This window comes from Aythya marila (genome assembly GCF_965140915.1).
Source record: "Aythya marila genome assembly, chromosome: 4".
Taxonomy (NCBI): domain Eukaryota; kingdom Metazoa; phylum Chordata; class Aves; order Anseriformes; family Anatidae; genus Aythya; species Aythya marila.
Genome location: NC_139045.1, coordinates 37,091,880 through 37,108,353, shown reverse-complemented (window position 1 = coordinate 37,108,353; position 16,474 = coordinate 37,091,880). Strand labels below are relative to the sequence as shown.

The 16,474-nt window shown below is 40.7% G+C and overlaps 1 protein-coding gene across 2 annotated transcripts in view; it reads right to left on the bottom strand.

Annotated features, from left to right (window-relative positions):
- Window positions 1–13,201, bottom strand: part of ELF2 (E74 like ETS transcription factor 2) — a 32,536-nt gene extending 19,335 nt beyond the window's left edge. Inside the window, exons 1-3 of one of the 2 annotated variants that reach the window (XM_082759967.1) lie at window positions 13,063–13,201; window positions 6,340–6,535; window positions 5,200–5,365 (exon numbers count right to left, since the gene is read on the bottom strand). In XM_082759967.1, coding sequence (XP_082616093.1) covers window positions 5,200–5,365; window positions 6,340–6,411 — 238 coding nt within the window. In that variant the 5' untranslated portion in view covers window positions 6,412–6,535; window positions 13,063–13,201. Of the gene's footprint in view, window positions 1–643; window positions 681–5,199; window positions 5,366–6,339; window positions 6,536–13,062 lie in introns of those variants that run through there. The other variant, XM_082759969.1, reaches the window with a different exon arrangement.
- Window positions 13,202–16,474: the final 3,273 nt, after the last annotated feature.

The window sequence follows — 16,474 nt, the reverse complement described above, 5'->3', positions numbered from 1 at the left end:
TTCTCTGCTTTGAAGAATTCTTATCAAGCCATCAGAGTAAAGAAACAAAGTTCAATCAATAGGATACGTCAGCTCCACTGAAACGTATGCTGGATGTTAATTCATCTTTTCTAAAGGCAGTTGAATCAAGTAGCGTATGGACAAAAGGAAGGATACATCGCTTTCGTTATCCCCTACATATGCATGCCAAAAATCAAATGTAAGATTTTAACCAGCTCTAAAGTCAAGTTCTAAGTATGTGATATTTAACAACCAACGCAAACTTGTCTTAGATAAACGTAAGAGTTCACAGGCTCACACTCACATGAAAGAAGTCAGAAGAAAACAATTTTAATAATAATGAGAAAAGACAAATAGCAGCAGAAACCAGAACAGGTAACAACTAGAGACTTTACGCAGATACACAAAACTAGTTCCCATGCTGATAACAGCGTAATAACCTGAAATTTCCCCTGTAAAAGAAGATTTGCCTTAAAAATATACATTTCATACATGCATTTGTTTAAATCAGGGGAGGAGTTAAGCCTAAATTCACTGTTTATTCCTCTCCTCCCTCCTTAAGGATGACTACCAATTTACACGATAGCTTCAACTGAAATTCCTGGTGGGAAAAAAAAAATTAAGAGATTATAGACAAACGTACCATCATTGTTGTCTTTGTGGCCCAATATTTTTCCATCAGATGGTAATCCTGGAGGGGCTCATTTTCAGATCCCCATATTTTCCTGCAGATCTTCTACCCCCCTGTGGCAATAATATTTTTAGAATTAAAACAGAATTTCAGCTTATACCACAGGAGGAATTCTGATGGAACATCAAATTCAAAAATGTGGGGACACTTCACAAGTCAAATGGTATCTCAGCTTCTCAAAAGCAGTTGTTTTGTTTCCTCTTCTTTGATCTTAAGGTTATGAGAAAGAAAAATCCCAAGCCTATACTTGTCTCTTTGATGATTAACCAAAAGCTAGAGGAAAAACACTATTGATGCAAGAAATTAAATTCACTGAACCAATTAAACCAGGGTATATATTGGCAACATGATGTTGGTGTACTTCTCAGGTGGATAAAGTTTTACTGTACGTACAGCAGTATTTGATTAACAGCTGTCTACTGTACAACAAGTTTTGTAAAAAGCAAGGAACACTGGTTTTGCAAATTCATCATAAGTGAGGGAATACAGAAAAAAGTAGCACCGGTGTAGGCTTAAAATCAGTATGAAGAGAGTTCAGAAAGTACTAACCAATTCTCACAATGAAGTTCCAGATAACTCCTGGCAGTTTTAAATAGATTATCCTATCACTTACACACTCATCTAATGCCTTGTTCAATTAAAAGACTAGAAATCAACCATGTGTAAGATCAGCAGATCCTAATTGTGGTACCTTCAGCACTGCACATATGGCAAACCCAAAGATCAGGTTATCCCATTAACTAACACACATCCACAGTAGGGGTTCTGTGTCATGACAAATTAACAGAACTACAGAAACTTAATTTCAGAGTGGTTGCTTCTTTAACGACAGCACCTTATGGTGTTAGGTTAGCTGCAAAGATTTTGGTGAATAAACACAGATTTGAAGGGCTAAATACTTTAAGGACAGACAAGTTCTCAGGAAATGGAAGCCAAGGAAATCTGGATACTATAAACCAATCATTAAGAAGGATGTATTATTTATTACACAAACACTTGGACTGTTGCAGTAAACAAAATTTAAAGATGTTTGTTTTAAAGATGTTGACTCCATCCCCAATAATCTAAAGGTATTATGCCTAAGAGTGATATCATACACGTCAGAAAATAAATTTAAATACTATTTCTAAGGCTTACACTTCACCTATAAAACATTAAAAAGGCACTAACTACTTTCATTGAGAATGTCATACAGACACTTGGAAAGATCAAAAATCTTGTATTTCATTTTTCCTAGAAAACTTTTATCAAGAATTTTTCCTGTTCCAAGCAATCAGGCAGCTTTTCTGGAACAGTACAGAAAAAATACAACTCAAAACACTAAGTGGTTCTTGTTTCTTTAAAAAAAAAAAAAAGAAAAAAAGAGAAAAAAAAATATAGTTAATGGATTAATTTGATAGCTAACTGATTAATTATAATTAATCATACTTGACTCACGAATCAAGACAGTAGTGGGAGACAGGCTGGAAGAAGTATATTTTTTTGCCTTTCAGACTCCTCTCAAGTTAACTAAAAAAAAAATCATTAGTTATAGGCATGGTTATCTATAATGATTATATAGCCTATTTGAATCATGATTTCATGAACAGTAAGTTTTTAAAATACTTTTTTTTTTTTTTAAATACAAAACCACATTACAGGTCTTGATTCTGCCTTGGATCAGCACTGGCGGTCCTTGCAGTACACAGTCTCAAATCCAGTCACAGAGCAGCAAGCCACAAACAAACCACTCAATGCACAGTACAAATCATCTCTTCAGTGTCTTAAGTAAATGCTACCACCTCAGTTACTCCTTTACTTTTAGCACAAAGGGCACTGATTCATATCTCCAAAGGCTAGAAACGTTGCATTGAACTAAAATTATAGAGGATTAGATTAACTGCAAAGTAGCTCGGGGCTCTTGGAATAAATATTTTGTGAAGTTATAAAGCATGTAAATCAGCAGTCATTAGAATTGCAAATAGCTTGTTGCAAAAAAAAAAAAAAAAAAAATGCCACCTTTGGCCAACAGTAGAGATACTGGCAAACATACATGTATTATGTTAAGTGGATAAATGTCATTTCAAATACAGTCAAGAATTCTTTATGATGCCCCACAAGACTGCCTCCATTGGAACAGTCTAATCCAAGCAGTTTTCATCAACATTAGTTAAAAACTCCATCTGGAAACATTACACACTGTCATATATAATTGCATCATGAAAATTGCAGTGGATCGATATTGTACATACTGTACAAATAATAATGAGAAGCTGGAGTACATGTATAGGAAAGGATTACATCTCTCCCCAAAGACCTCTTGGAATCACAAACTATAATATCTATTTATATTTTTTAAAATCATTATATTTTAAATTTCTCATCTACACTACTAAAAATTGGCTTTTCTGTGCACACTTTCTTTATAATTGTATCAAGAATATTAAAGTTTTAAACATTTGAATGAAATGCAGTATTTTATTATGCTGTTACACTAAATTTTTATGGACATATTAAAGGTATTCTGACATTTATAAATACAACCTATCTGTAGCCAAGACACACCCCGTAACAATCCCAGCCACAAACTCACCAAATTATTGTGTAAACTGACCCATAAAATTTAAGACTGTACTTTCAAATATCAAGACTTGGAAGCAGTCACGTATTTCCCCAAACAACAGCTTAAAAGACAGATCCCTACAGAAGAACTATGAGTTTTTAACTGTAATTTCTACCAATTTACTGTAGCCAGAAAGTGATACTTAAAAACTGAGTTCATTTGCAGTAGCTCTTCATTCTGAGAGTGTTGTTCTCCTAGCCCTCAATTTATCAAAATCTTACTCACATGAAGAGGGATACTTAACGTTTAAAAAGCAACACCTCTGAATGCAGAAGGTATCAAAGTACAAGCACTTAACAGTTGTCAAATACAAGTTTAATTTATAAAACTCAGCTTCTGGGGAAGAACACCCTCACTTCTCACTTACCTTACCCTCAGAAGTTTTACTACCATAGTCAAAAATAATTTTTAAAAAATACACATTTTTCTTTACATTAATTTCACTCATAATTGGCATATTTAATTCAAAACACATTCCAGTAAACTGGAATTGCACGTATTCTCACAAAACCCAAACCATTAGTTCATTCGTATCTTATAAAGTTGATGCATATAGTTTTTGATGCAGTGCCACGGGAGATTAACATCCACATTCAGAAAACGTATGAGAAATTTCATCCACTGGTTAGGGAGCAACTTGAACTTAAACCTACCAAGTCTGATGGGAATGCACATATATTTATTGGGCTATGAAGTTAAGCTTATGAGAGGAGAGTCTGTCAGTTTTGTTTTGCCTATCATGAATTCAAACCTTCAACTCTAAAGTAGGCAGCACAAGGATATGAACTTCAGCTCTCCGTGCTCTGCTCAAGTGGTCTCTCCAATTCAGTATCGAAAGCCCAAGAGGACCTGTCCTCCCTTTGTGTGCAGCCACCCCTCCCAACACTCATCAGGTCCTTCGCTGAACCATGTCAGCATGGTAAATCAGCAAAGTTAACCCTGCAAAAATACTGAGCAGCTGAGGGCTTCTCTACTATTTTTTCTTGCAAAATCAGCATACTGAAATGGTTAAAAAGAAGTTCAACAAGTGTAAGCACAAGAAAGCAGGAGGGACCATGGCAATTGCTGCACAGCAGCAGCCTGGCAATTAGATGTCATTAGGCTCCCATAGGAGCACAGCCTTTGTTTCTTCAGACTGTTTAAATAGACTTAGGTGTCCCACAGAAAGATCAAAGCTAATAAGCATGTGCTTTGGAAAAAAGGTGCACAAAAAGATAGACACATCCCTAAATAGGGAAGTCGATTTAACACCAAAGCTCTATTGCCTTCCTCATTCATAATTTGTTACCTTCCCATATAGCTGAGTTGATTTCAGTCCATTAGGCTTTTTGCCCATAAAAGGATAGTCCAACTCCATTCCCTCCAGCCACGCTCTCCTGCCACTAAATCAGCACTAAAATCACTCTCAGAGCAAAGGAAAAAAAAAAAAAAAAAAAAAAAGCAGGATAGCAAGGGACAGAGCAGAGAGCTCATGGGCCGGGGGAGAGAATTGGAAGATGGGGTAAACCGAACAGCGCAGTCTATTGCCAGCTGCCCTGCAGTTAGTTGGCTCAGACACATTGTAAAAGTATATTCTAACCAGGTTCCTGGCTCATCTGATTTTTAAGAATTCCATGTTTAGCTGCCTTGCTAAACCCCTGCATAACAAGGTAACAAACACATAAATGAAGATTCCCCTACTCATGAGGGCACGCAGTGTTACAATTCATTACACTAAACCTAGGGTGACATTTTTATCAGGACAAGCCCCAGTCCTGCTGCCACTGAAGCCAAGTAAAAGTAACTTCAGTGGCAACAGATCTGATACCAGGTCAGGATCTCTACTCTGCAATTAAATACAAAAAGTCACACTCCTCATGGACTTCTAAAAGAAATAAAATCTAATAGGAAAATAAAATAAGTCTACCTGTTTCCACAGTTTCAGTCTCAATTTCTTGTTCCTCTGCTACATCTTGCATCAGATAAGTCTCGTCATCATAAACCAGGACCTGAGCAGCGTAACCCTGTTCTAGTCTGGCACTAGGAACTGGCTCCACAATCACTGCAGGGAATTCAGAGACTGGCTCATTTTCCTATAGAAAGAAAAAATAAAAATAAAAAAAACTCTAAATACTGCACTGTTGAACTCTAAATCAGTACTTTCCTTTTATGCTCTTACATATTTTATGGAATAATAACAATGTTGAAGGGTTTTAGAAGAAAATTTCTTTTAAAGGGAAATATTAAAAAAAAAAAAAAAAAAAAAAAAGCTTATTGTCTACCAGAGGGACATTCCTGAATCTCACTCCTGACTCTGAGCACTTGAGATTTAAAGCATCAGACAACTTTAAGATACTGCAAAACAGCAAGCTTTTTAGTTAAGACACTCAGCTGTGGGAAGTATTTCTTCTCTCCCTTCTCCATGAAACATAATCAAGGCTTTGCCTGTAGACTGCAACATACCTATGGCTGACCTCTATCTTATGAACACTCATGTTTTGGATTAAATATATAAGCTATCACAAAAGAACTAGCTACTTCAAAGCCCATATGCCTATCTCTACTTGTTTAAGGATCAAAATGTCTGTTACAGCATACTTAATCTGTTCAAGTGTTGCAGGAGTGGAACTCTGCCAAACACAAAATTTACCGCAACCTACAGGATAGTAGAATATTATTATTTTTTTTAACAACGCAAAATAGAAGCAAATACACTGAAAATGGTCCTTGTACTGTTTTGCTTGTCTCATCCTACCTCAAGACACATCTGAGATCTTTACTTTAAAGAGGTGCTTAGTACAGAATTTCTTTTTGTAAGCTCAGTCCACAGTTGTACCACAGACTTCAAAGCTTACTGCTTCCACTCCCCTGCAATAATATATCAAATAAGAGATCCTTGAAAAATGGTCTGCTCTATAATACCCCATACAACAATCTCTGGTCCATTTCACACACGAGTTCACAGTAAATTTTTCTTTCAAACTGAGATAAAAGTTATTAAGTGTGTTAGTAAATAAATTCTGTGGGTTTTTTTTCCTTTTTTTTTTTTTTTTCTTTTTTTTCTAACCTCCTCTTTTTTTATTCCATTGCTGTCGAACTCCAGGCCAGGACCTCCAGTGTCAATCACAGCTGATGTCATGGTGCATCCCCTGAAGAGGCTTTGAGAGCTGCTATCTGTCCCGAAGACTCTAATGCTGATAGGCTGAGGTTATCAAACGCTTAAATTCACAATCCACTTCTGTTAAACAGCTAGGAACAGGTGGCTGAAACACAAAATAGTTTTAAGTTATTTGCACAGTTTACACTCGAACGACTTTCAACATTTAGAAAAGTTATTGCCTGATGCATCTCTACATCAAGAGAGGACATCAGTGAACACAACACAGAAAGATGGTGAAGGTAGGTAAAGTTAACTCTGAATATTGTCATACAACACAAGGTTCAGATTAACTTTTAATAATACAGTAATAAATTTCATTTTCATTCTTTTCAATTTGTTGAATTTCATACGTTAATTTGAAAAACAAATAATAGAGTTACATATTTTCAATCAGCCAAAATAATGATGATTTCTCACTGGGGTCAAACAGCAACAAACTCTGAGATGCACGTTTGAGTTAGTATGGTTTTTATACGGCAGCTGTTTCCCTATTAAGTTAGGAAATATTTTTCAAATGACATTTTCTTTTATTCTATTGGTTCCGTAGTCATTTCATAAACGTGTAGTTTCATTAAATTTCATCAACTTTTCAAACATATTGCTCTTCTACAGCAATTCATACCTAACATATATCCCACTAATACACATCTAATTTCTAACCTATGGTTTTACTTGAAATAAAAAGCATTGTAGTAGTTCCACTTCTTTCTTTTTCTATAGAGGAAATTGTTATGATTTAAAAAAAAAGTTTCACAGCATAACACTTTAAGTGAAGTAAACTGTGGACTCTAGCTTATAAAGATACACAACCTCCATCTTTGTGAATTTCTTCAAAGTAGACTAACTGCAGAGCTTTGTTTCTAAACAACTGCTATTTATTTATTCTGTATAAATCTTATTGCTCATATCCTGTCTTTCCAAGAGACAAATAACCTGTGTTCATAAACCCTGGGCCGTGAAGAGCAGTTTACTATTTCAAGATGCAAACTAAGAGGCTTGGCTTCGTAGTCGTACAACAGAAAGCACATATTCCACGTGAGACATAAGAAGCCAATCTGATATCAATTACCCTTGCAAGTAACTCCACAGAGATCAATGCATTGTAACAGAAGTCAGAAACCCATGATTCTTAATAAAATCCACCTTTTTAAAAAGCTAACGCAGTCAAAGAGGTCTAGAAGGGGAAAAAAAATGCATCTTCCAACACACATAATGACGAAGAAAGAATTTTATAATTAATAGACTAATGAGTAAACTCAATAATCCTGCTTCTCAACAGCAGGCAGCCAGCTTCAACTGACTTAACCTTGCCTATACAGTGAAATGCTAGCTCAGATTCACGCAGCAACAGGAAAATCTTCATGGACACAATAGCTTAGGTATGCTAGCAAAAAATATTGTTACTGTTCTCCCCAGCTAGATGGCAACCAAGTAATAAAGTCAAGAAAATAATACTATGCAAAAGATGCTTGAAATGCTTCATTTACCAAAAGTATTAAGAATCCTTCAGCATGCCACAAAAAGGGGTTTAGAAAGGCATTTCTGTTATCAAACCAACTCAGCACAACAAGTCAGTAGCCAAGAAGAATAAGTTCTGACGGCAGCTTTCTAGGCAACTGATCCTCATGTCTTGGAAATCAAAACTGAATAAAAGGACACCACCTTAAGTCGTTGTTATTGCAGCAGCAGAGTAAGCACAAGACATATTCCAAAGGAAAGGATAAAACATATGCCGTTTAGAAAAAAGCAAGGTGCTTTTGCTTATGTAGGCACTCAACTTCAGAAAAAGTTTGATTCATGCCTAAAAATACTTCACTTGCATGAAAAATCAACGTAGTATTACTTTCTTTTTCATCAAGGAAAGACTAATAATCAGAAAGTAATTCTAGCCTTACTAATGAAACAGCGGAAAATAAAGCAAAGACCTCCTCCCCTCCCCACACAGGATTCAAACTGAGAAGACTTCAAAAAGCATCCTCGAAGCCATGTGCACCTCTCACCCTCCAGGCTGCAGCATAAAAAGCCTGCTCCTTACCTGCCCACCAATTCCCACATTTCAAAAGCCTTTAAATTCAGAAATACGCAGAGTGGCAAAACAGCTGTATATGAATACACCCAAATAACCAATCCAAAGGAGGAAAAAAAAAAAAAAAAACCTTTCCCTGGAAACAGACCTTTTTTATTCTAGTTTTCCATTTAGATCCACATTAGAAACACTGCCAAGCACAATCATAACCCAAAAGAGGAGTCCAAAGAAGGGAAAATTTATTTTTAACTTATTTTAATCCGATCAATTTCAAACACTGGCATTATTCCTGCAACTCAGACTTAGGTCCACGCAAGAACATAAGAGCACTACAGGTAGCGCTTTTGCACAGTTTAAGCACGACACAAAGCTAAATTGGTTCCCATGCAGTGCGTTAACACAAATAAACACCCGCACACCACACCGTGCGCACTGTACATTCATATTGAATCTCCTATAATCCCACACAGGTGGCCAAACAGCTGCCAGATTGCAGCAACTGAAAACACTTCATATGGTATACTAGATGAGATTATGTCCAAAAAAAAACAACCTACCCTGCTATTTCTCTGTCTCCTAGGTTACAAGAAGTTTTGATGCCTTCTGCACTGATTTATCTCTACAGGAGTAACCAATTACCTGCAGAATCGAAGTTAGAGGAGTGCAGGAGCACAGATGCTCCTACAGAATCCTCATTTTCCAGCAAAATTCCTAACGAACAAAAACCTTACAGAGAGAAATATACAGGGGGATGACTAGGATGCTCCATCTCTGTGTTCATTGAAGGGGTGGCATCGTCAGATGGATGGCACGGAACCACCCAGACAAGGAATATACAAAAGGCCCAGAGTCTTTAGAGATCGGGATTTGAACTTTACACTCAGACTCTTCCTATCCAGCAAACTTTTCAAAAACCTGACAGGGTGGAAAAAGAGAAAAGCCCACCGAGCAGCAAGTGGGAAACCAATAGCTGCAGCTCAGCGTGGTTTAACAGCTCTAAGCTAGAACAAGGCACAGACTGGTAGGTGTGTGGACACCAGATTCCTGCAGATGCATCCCCTCCTGAAGGAAGCAGCCACGCGTGGGCTCTTTCTGCCTTCACTACACAGCGTGTTCATGTGGAACCCTTTCCACGTTGCTCGTGATTTTCAGCAGCATACCAGATCTATTCCCCATCCTCTCTTCTCCCAAGCAAGAAACACCTAATTCAACCTCTGTAAAAGGAAAAGACTCCCTAACTACTTCCAAAAAATCGCTTCCAAAATCTGTGTTTTCTAAGCTTAAGTGAGACAAAAAGGCCAAAACACAAGACTGAGTTTTTAAGTAAGGGGTGATCAGCAAGCACAGAAGCTCAATCAAAGCACGATTATTGTTTAGTTACAGTACAACATGCAGAAAGCTTAAAAAGGACTACACTTCCTTCACTTCTGGGTGGGTGCTCACACCAAAGCAAAACATGGAATTACATCAGAGGGAAAAAAAATAAATAATTAAATAGACTGAAATTTCCAAAATAGCTGACCAAATCATTTCACTACAGACCTGACATCCAGCTTCTTCTGTTCTTCCTAATCACTGGAAAACGCAGACAAACTAGTTCTGAATCACTTGAAATACCCCTTATAACAGGGAAAACAGCTTGGCTGCACCATCCCCAACTATTTTTATGCATATCTTGCAGGAGAACAGAAACAAGCCTAGGTGCCCCCAACCCCCTCTCCCCCCCCTCCATATAAATAAATAAATCAGAATCTCTAAGCTACAGTCCTCACCTCAACAGCAAGAAGTTTCTGTTCATCACTACAACAGACACAAAGATACAGAACACTGGTCTTCACAGGCTGCACTTGTTGTAAAGGCTACAACATTTCCAAACAGCTTATTGCCATGATTAAGACTGTACTTAGAAGGTCTACATTATGTACCCAAGCATCTGCCTACAAGAAATCCAAACATTCCTCTTATGTTTTGGGTAACTACCAGAGATGGTGAAAGACACCGCACATCGCAACTTAAACAAGTGTGTAGCAGTCATACAAAACACCAAATTGTAAGTCAGTCCCTCGGTGTGCAACCACTGTCAAGTTAACAGAAAAGCAAACAAGCAGCTTAACAGAACTAAAGAAGTAATGCAAAATGGTATGAAAGGGATGGCACCTCTCCTGTGCCAAACTCAGCAAGAAACTATTTAGGACTGGCTTCAAGACTAACTCTGTGTGTAAGACTGCAAATAGTTGTAGTATAGTTTTATTTAAATTATACGCAAACAACAAAATCTGTGCTTGAAAAAAAGATGCACACGCTTGTACCCACACAAGAAAACAAGAAAAACATCCAGAAGACTGTGCAGTAGTGATCAGAGGCAGCTGCTCCCACAGCAGTCTGAAGAAACATAACAGCGCCTGGAACAATGTCTCCCTTTTATTCAGCTGGCATCCAAAATCCTGAGGACGGATTTATGCAGATACCTACACAGATGCAACCGCAAGAGCAGGGCTGCAGCCAGCATTAGCATCACATACAGCTTTTCTCAAGAAAGCCTTTCCTTAGTTTGATCAAACCAGTTAAAGAAGTCAGCTTGAAAATGAAATATGTTATATGCACAGAAACACACCGGCCAAGATCACTGCTGAATCCCCTTAACTGCAACAAGGCTCCACAAGGGCACAAAGGTGGTCTTTCATGGGCAACACCTCACACATACCAAGGACCTGTCACCATCACTCTGATACTACAAAGTAAAGAACACTAGGAAAAAAAAAAAAAAAAAAAAAAGTTTGGCCAACTGAAAGTTCTTCTTAAGACATTTTCCCAGACAACTTCACAGCTCTGGCTGACTGATTTACACTGGCATCTGCAGGCGAAACTGTGAGTTAACTTCATTTTCTTGAAACACTGAATTAGTCTAAAAACTAAAAAGGACGAGTTAGCGCAACAGCTGATGGAGAAAAAAAAAATCAAAGAGAATCACAGGGTCCGCTCAAAAAGATGGCACAGGGAAACCTTTGCATCTCCAGCTTCAGAAGAACAAAACAGACAGCCATGCAATTTATAGCAGCTTGGCAATTACACCGAAAGTTACAGAAAGAGAAGTCAAAATAAGGAGTGGTCAAAGCATAGTTCAAAAAGTATGGCCGCAAAAAGTGGCCACAACATACTTCAGAGCACCAGGAGCATCCATCCAACAAGGCATCAAGCCTATTGCTGAACGTACAGGAATTATCACGTCGGATTGAGCTAATGGTGTACCCAATCCAGTAAGAAACTCGAGGAACTACTTCCACATATATGTAACCAGAAAATCTGTCCATCCTCAGTTTGTTCTGAAACCTCAATCAATAGCTAAAGCTGATGAGCCCCAAGAGCTTATAATGACTTACAAACTCTCAACGTTCTGCAGAAAGCTTTGTGACTTCAGCACGCTTCTCCTGGCCCTTCCCGTACTTTATCCTATTAGCAGGCTCTCTTCCCACTGCTCTCTATTTAAAGATTCCCTGAAACCTTCTCTTCCCTCTCTCCCATGCCCACCCTTACTTCTTACCAGCACTTCTCTTTCCTCCACGTCAATTGCCGGTCCTTAACATCCATTTCCACCGCCCCACAGCCCAGAGCAGGGAACAATTATTCATCGCTTTACATAATAAAAGAGCAGGGGCAGATTAAAAAAAAAAAAAAAAAGATGCAGGTTTAAAACAAACAAACAAAGGAAGCAGTGCACACCAAATACGTGATTCATTTTCAAAGGATGTCCTAGAGAACAAAGGAGCAAGACCTCTAAGTTGGCTTTACGGAGATAAAGCCCCTCGGTGGCTTAACCGATGATGGAGCACAGCAGGCTGAAGTTTGGGGACTTTCTGAACCTGGTAACACTGAAACCTCAGAGAGGAACAGAGCATGGCACTGAGGCCATCATACAAAAAATTATCACCCTGTTCCCAGCACCCTTCCTAAAGGGAGTGATGCTGCCAGAGAGGGAGTGAGGGGAGAAGGCAGCCCCTCAGAGCAGCCCCATCACAGGCAGATAGGAAGCCTTGCATTTACCTTCCCTAGCACCACGGGGAGCAAAGTTTTGCTGTGAGGACTGGAGGTTCGGACCTGCCTCTCCCGCAGCCCCCAGAGGGACGGGCAGCTTTGCTAAGCCCCCCTCAGACCGCCACACGGCGATGCCAGCCTACCCCGGGGTATTCCTGCGAAGCGGGGCGGAGCTGCCCCATCCCCGAGCTTCCCCCACAACCCCACTGCCTGAGCCGCACACCCAGGGCGCCCCTCCGCCCCGACAGGCCGCACGCAGCCTGCTGTCACGGCGCCGGACCAAGCGCCACCACAGAGTCGCGACAGAGTCGAGTCGCGACAGGGGCGGCGCGGCGCTGACAGCTGCTCGCGGCAATTCAGCGCCTCACAGGCGGCCGCGGGAGGCGTGAGGGCGGCGGGGGCACCCCCACTGCCTCTGCCCCCCCCCCTCGCCGCCGGTAAACAAGGCGCCGGGCACGGCTCGGCTCGGCTCGGCTCGGCCAGGCCGCGCTGACAGCCGCCCCGCGCCCCCCCTCAGGCGGAGCCGCCTGACAGCGCCCGCTCTGCCCCGCTCTGCCCCGCTCCGCTCTTACCGTGCCCGCAGGCCGCCTCCCTCCGCGCCCCGGCCCGGTGGGCGCCGCCCGGGCAGAGCCGCCGGGAGCGGGGCGGGGCGGGGCGGGGCGGGGCGGCTGCGGCGGCCAAACCTGCCCGGCTCGGCTCGGCTCGGCACGGCCCGGCCCGGCTCGGCCCCCCCGCCGCCTCTGCACATGCTCGCGGGGAGCCGCGGCCATGCCCCGCGCCTGCGCAACCGCCCGCAGCCGGTGGGGAGGGTGCGGCGCGAGGCTCGCCTCAGGGAGCGGCCGTTGGGGTCGGCACCCGTCGTGAGGCGGCGCGTCCTCAGTGCGGGGGGAAAAGGGAAAAAAAAAAAAAAAAAAAAACACAGCGCTTTAATAAGCAGACGAAGGTTGCGAAGGCAGGTGCTCAAAAGAGCTCGGCAGCCTCAAGGTTTTGTGTGTCAGCGCTGTTGAAGTCTGACGTGCCCCTCAGAGGAGCCCCCAGAGCAGCAGGACACGGATAACGCACATCACAACGTGTGCTCAGCTTCACCAGCGTGCGAAAGCGCTTCTCTGGCAGTTCCCATCTGACCACCCATGCCTCACACTCACCTGTCACTCCTCTTCACCTCCTCCTCCACCAAGGCCAATTTCCAGCCCTCAGCTTCCCCCGTACAGGTCCAGCTCCTCCTGTCCCTTACGCACCTGAACTGGATATTTCTTCCCTCTGTGTCCTCAGAGCAGCAGCATCCTTCCCCAGGGAGGTAAGATCCTTCAGCTGTCATTCAGCCCCACAACCTGACTGGCCCTCCTAGATTACCTCAAAGTAATTGGATATTCCTACATTCCGAAAGGTGTTAGGCAGTATTAATAATATATTAATAATGCAGCCTCTTGTGGAAGTTGTAAACAGTCACTTTGTAAATAGAGCATACATAATAGCCACAAACTGAGTCTGCTAGATGTTTAATAAAGAATACACTTGGATGTTGGAAATTACAGGATTTAATATACCAAATTTTAGCAACAAAGTAATATCTTAACATTTGCTGACAATATCTTGACCTCAATGTTTCTGCTGGAAATTACAGAAGAGCATTCAATGTTTGCATGTTAGTAATGTGATTATAATCATTGTTGTGTAATTATGTTTTAAACTATAGGTGTGTAAGTTTCTTTTTCTGACAGGAATGTAAAGGTAAAGTCTCAGTGGATGATGGACATTCACATTTTATAGGGATTGGAGTTTGATCAGAGATGGTAGCTGTCAACATAAAATAAATTAAGACTACTTACGGCAAAGGAAAGTGCATGTCAAGGAAAAGACTACAGGAAGAAAAAGGTTAGGAGGTCTCCCTGACAGTAGTTGCCTTGTCATAAGCTGGGACTGAGTCTAGCTGAATTTTAGCCATCAGTGCAATTTCTTTTGCAACCTGTCAGAACCAAGTTCTGTCAGCTTCACCTCTGTGCTTAGTTAATCCTGACTTGACATACTCCTTTAGTTATTTTTCTTTCAATGAGTTCAAGTTAAAATTCAGAAAAAAGAAGGAAACCTCTTAACCATGATCCTCTTTAAGAAGAGCGAACAGCTTCCTTCAAAACATAGGCCCACTGCCAACCAAACAAAAACCATATGAGCTAAGGCTTCTCTGAACATCTCAGAAGCCCCTTCATGGTGTCGCTGGGCATGAGGTTGCAAATTTAGAGGTGCTCTGAAGACAGACATTAAGTGACCTCTTCTGTAACACCAATGTTTGTTTTCCTGCTACATGGCCCGTGCAGTCCTCTTGTTTATTCAGTTTTACTTCACTCTCAGCATGGATGCCAAGGTATAAGCATTTTTGCACCCCTAATCTGGGTTATTTATGTGACTCCCCACTTCTCACTTTTTCTCCTAATGAGCTGAGCTGCACAGCCCTCTTCAGTGAAAGCTCAGTGGCACCTCAGCTGTGGCAAACACACACTGACTGCAGAGACCTGTGCTTCTCTGCAGAGAAAATCAGCAATGTTTTGAGATCATCACAACGGCATCCTTTCTTTTCTTTTTAAATGAAATTAGATTAACTCTCCATACGCAAAATTGTATTTCTCTTAAGAACAGCTCTTTTCATTTAACTTAAGCTAGTTGAAAAGCTAAGCTGAAAAATATTAAACTTGAAACTGAAGATAAAGCAGGGCCACTTAGGGGTTTGGACCAGTTCAGTTGGATGATTTTTGAAGTTACGTAATTGATGCAGCTATAAGGAACAAAAAGATAGCCCCCAACACCCACTGATAAAGTGGGCTTGCAAACAATTCAATTCAAAACTGCTGCTGCAGGGATACTGCTGTGTGATAATGTAGGGTCAGCACTTCAGCAGATGCTGCTCTGTCCCTTTTGTAGAAAGCTGTGCTCCACGTTGTTTTTTAAAACATTGGTCCTCAAAAATCTGTAGCCTAATTCTATATGCCAACCTCACTGCCCTCAGTCATGCAGTTGAAAGGGGAAACTTATACTGATTCAGACCCAGAAGTATGACCCAGAAGAAATGGCAAAGAAATGACGGAGTTAAGGTCCCACAACTGTCAGACAGTTCGCTCTGCAAATCATTATTAGTGAAGTAGCAGTAACTCTAGAGGTGTAATAAGGTTTTATTTTTTCCCGTTCCTAGGATAAATTTTCAGGACATATAAACGATTTTGTGAAAAATCTAGAGAGCACAACAGTAAAAAACATTGATAATTTCTAAAATAGGAATTACAAGGTCTTAGTTTTCTTGATTTTTGCGTTTTGGTGTTGTTTTCGATGTGAACTTTCAATAGACTCTATATTGTGTTTACAGAGTCATGTAAAAGCATACTGTTCTTTCTGTCCAGTTTTCCAACATCACTAAAATAAGATATGCTTTCAGCTTAAAAAAAAAGCTTTGAGGCCTAGCTATCTTTGTATCTGTCCATCTGTCATTCCTCCCCTTTTGACATCATTTGCAAATTTGAGGTCCATTTTATAACAGGATAGAAATCTCAAAAGGTAAGTTCCTGTAAGTTTCTGGAATGCAAGCAGTTGAGCAGAGACCTCCAGCAGCATGCATCCCCTCTGGAGGAAGCAGCTATTGTTTGCGCTGACCCACAGCAGCCAACTGATGTGTTGACACATGTATGGCTGTTTACCAGCTACAGCAATGCTATTTCTTAGCTGACTTCCCGTCTCTACCACAACAAGGAAAGTGTTTGGGTTATCTGGGTACACAGTGGAATACTGGTGGCTTTATGGGATTAAAAGACATGAGGAAGGCCCGATGGCACAGCAAAAGGGTCACACAGACCACAGAGGCTACAGCAATCACTTCATATGTACAATTTGGAAGAATTTAAATGGTCTTGTTTTTATTTAAGATCCTACCAGACAATTTATAGGAAGGAAAAAAAAAATTACTTTTTAAGCTGAGAGATCAGAGTCTATTGCTGGTGG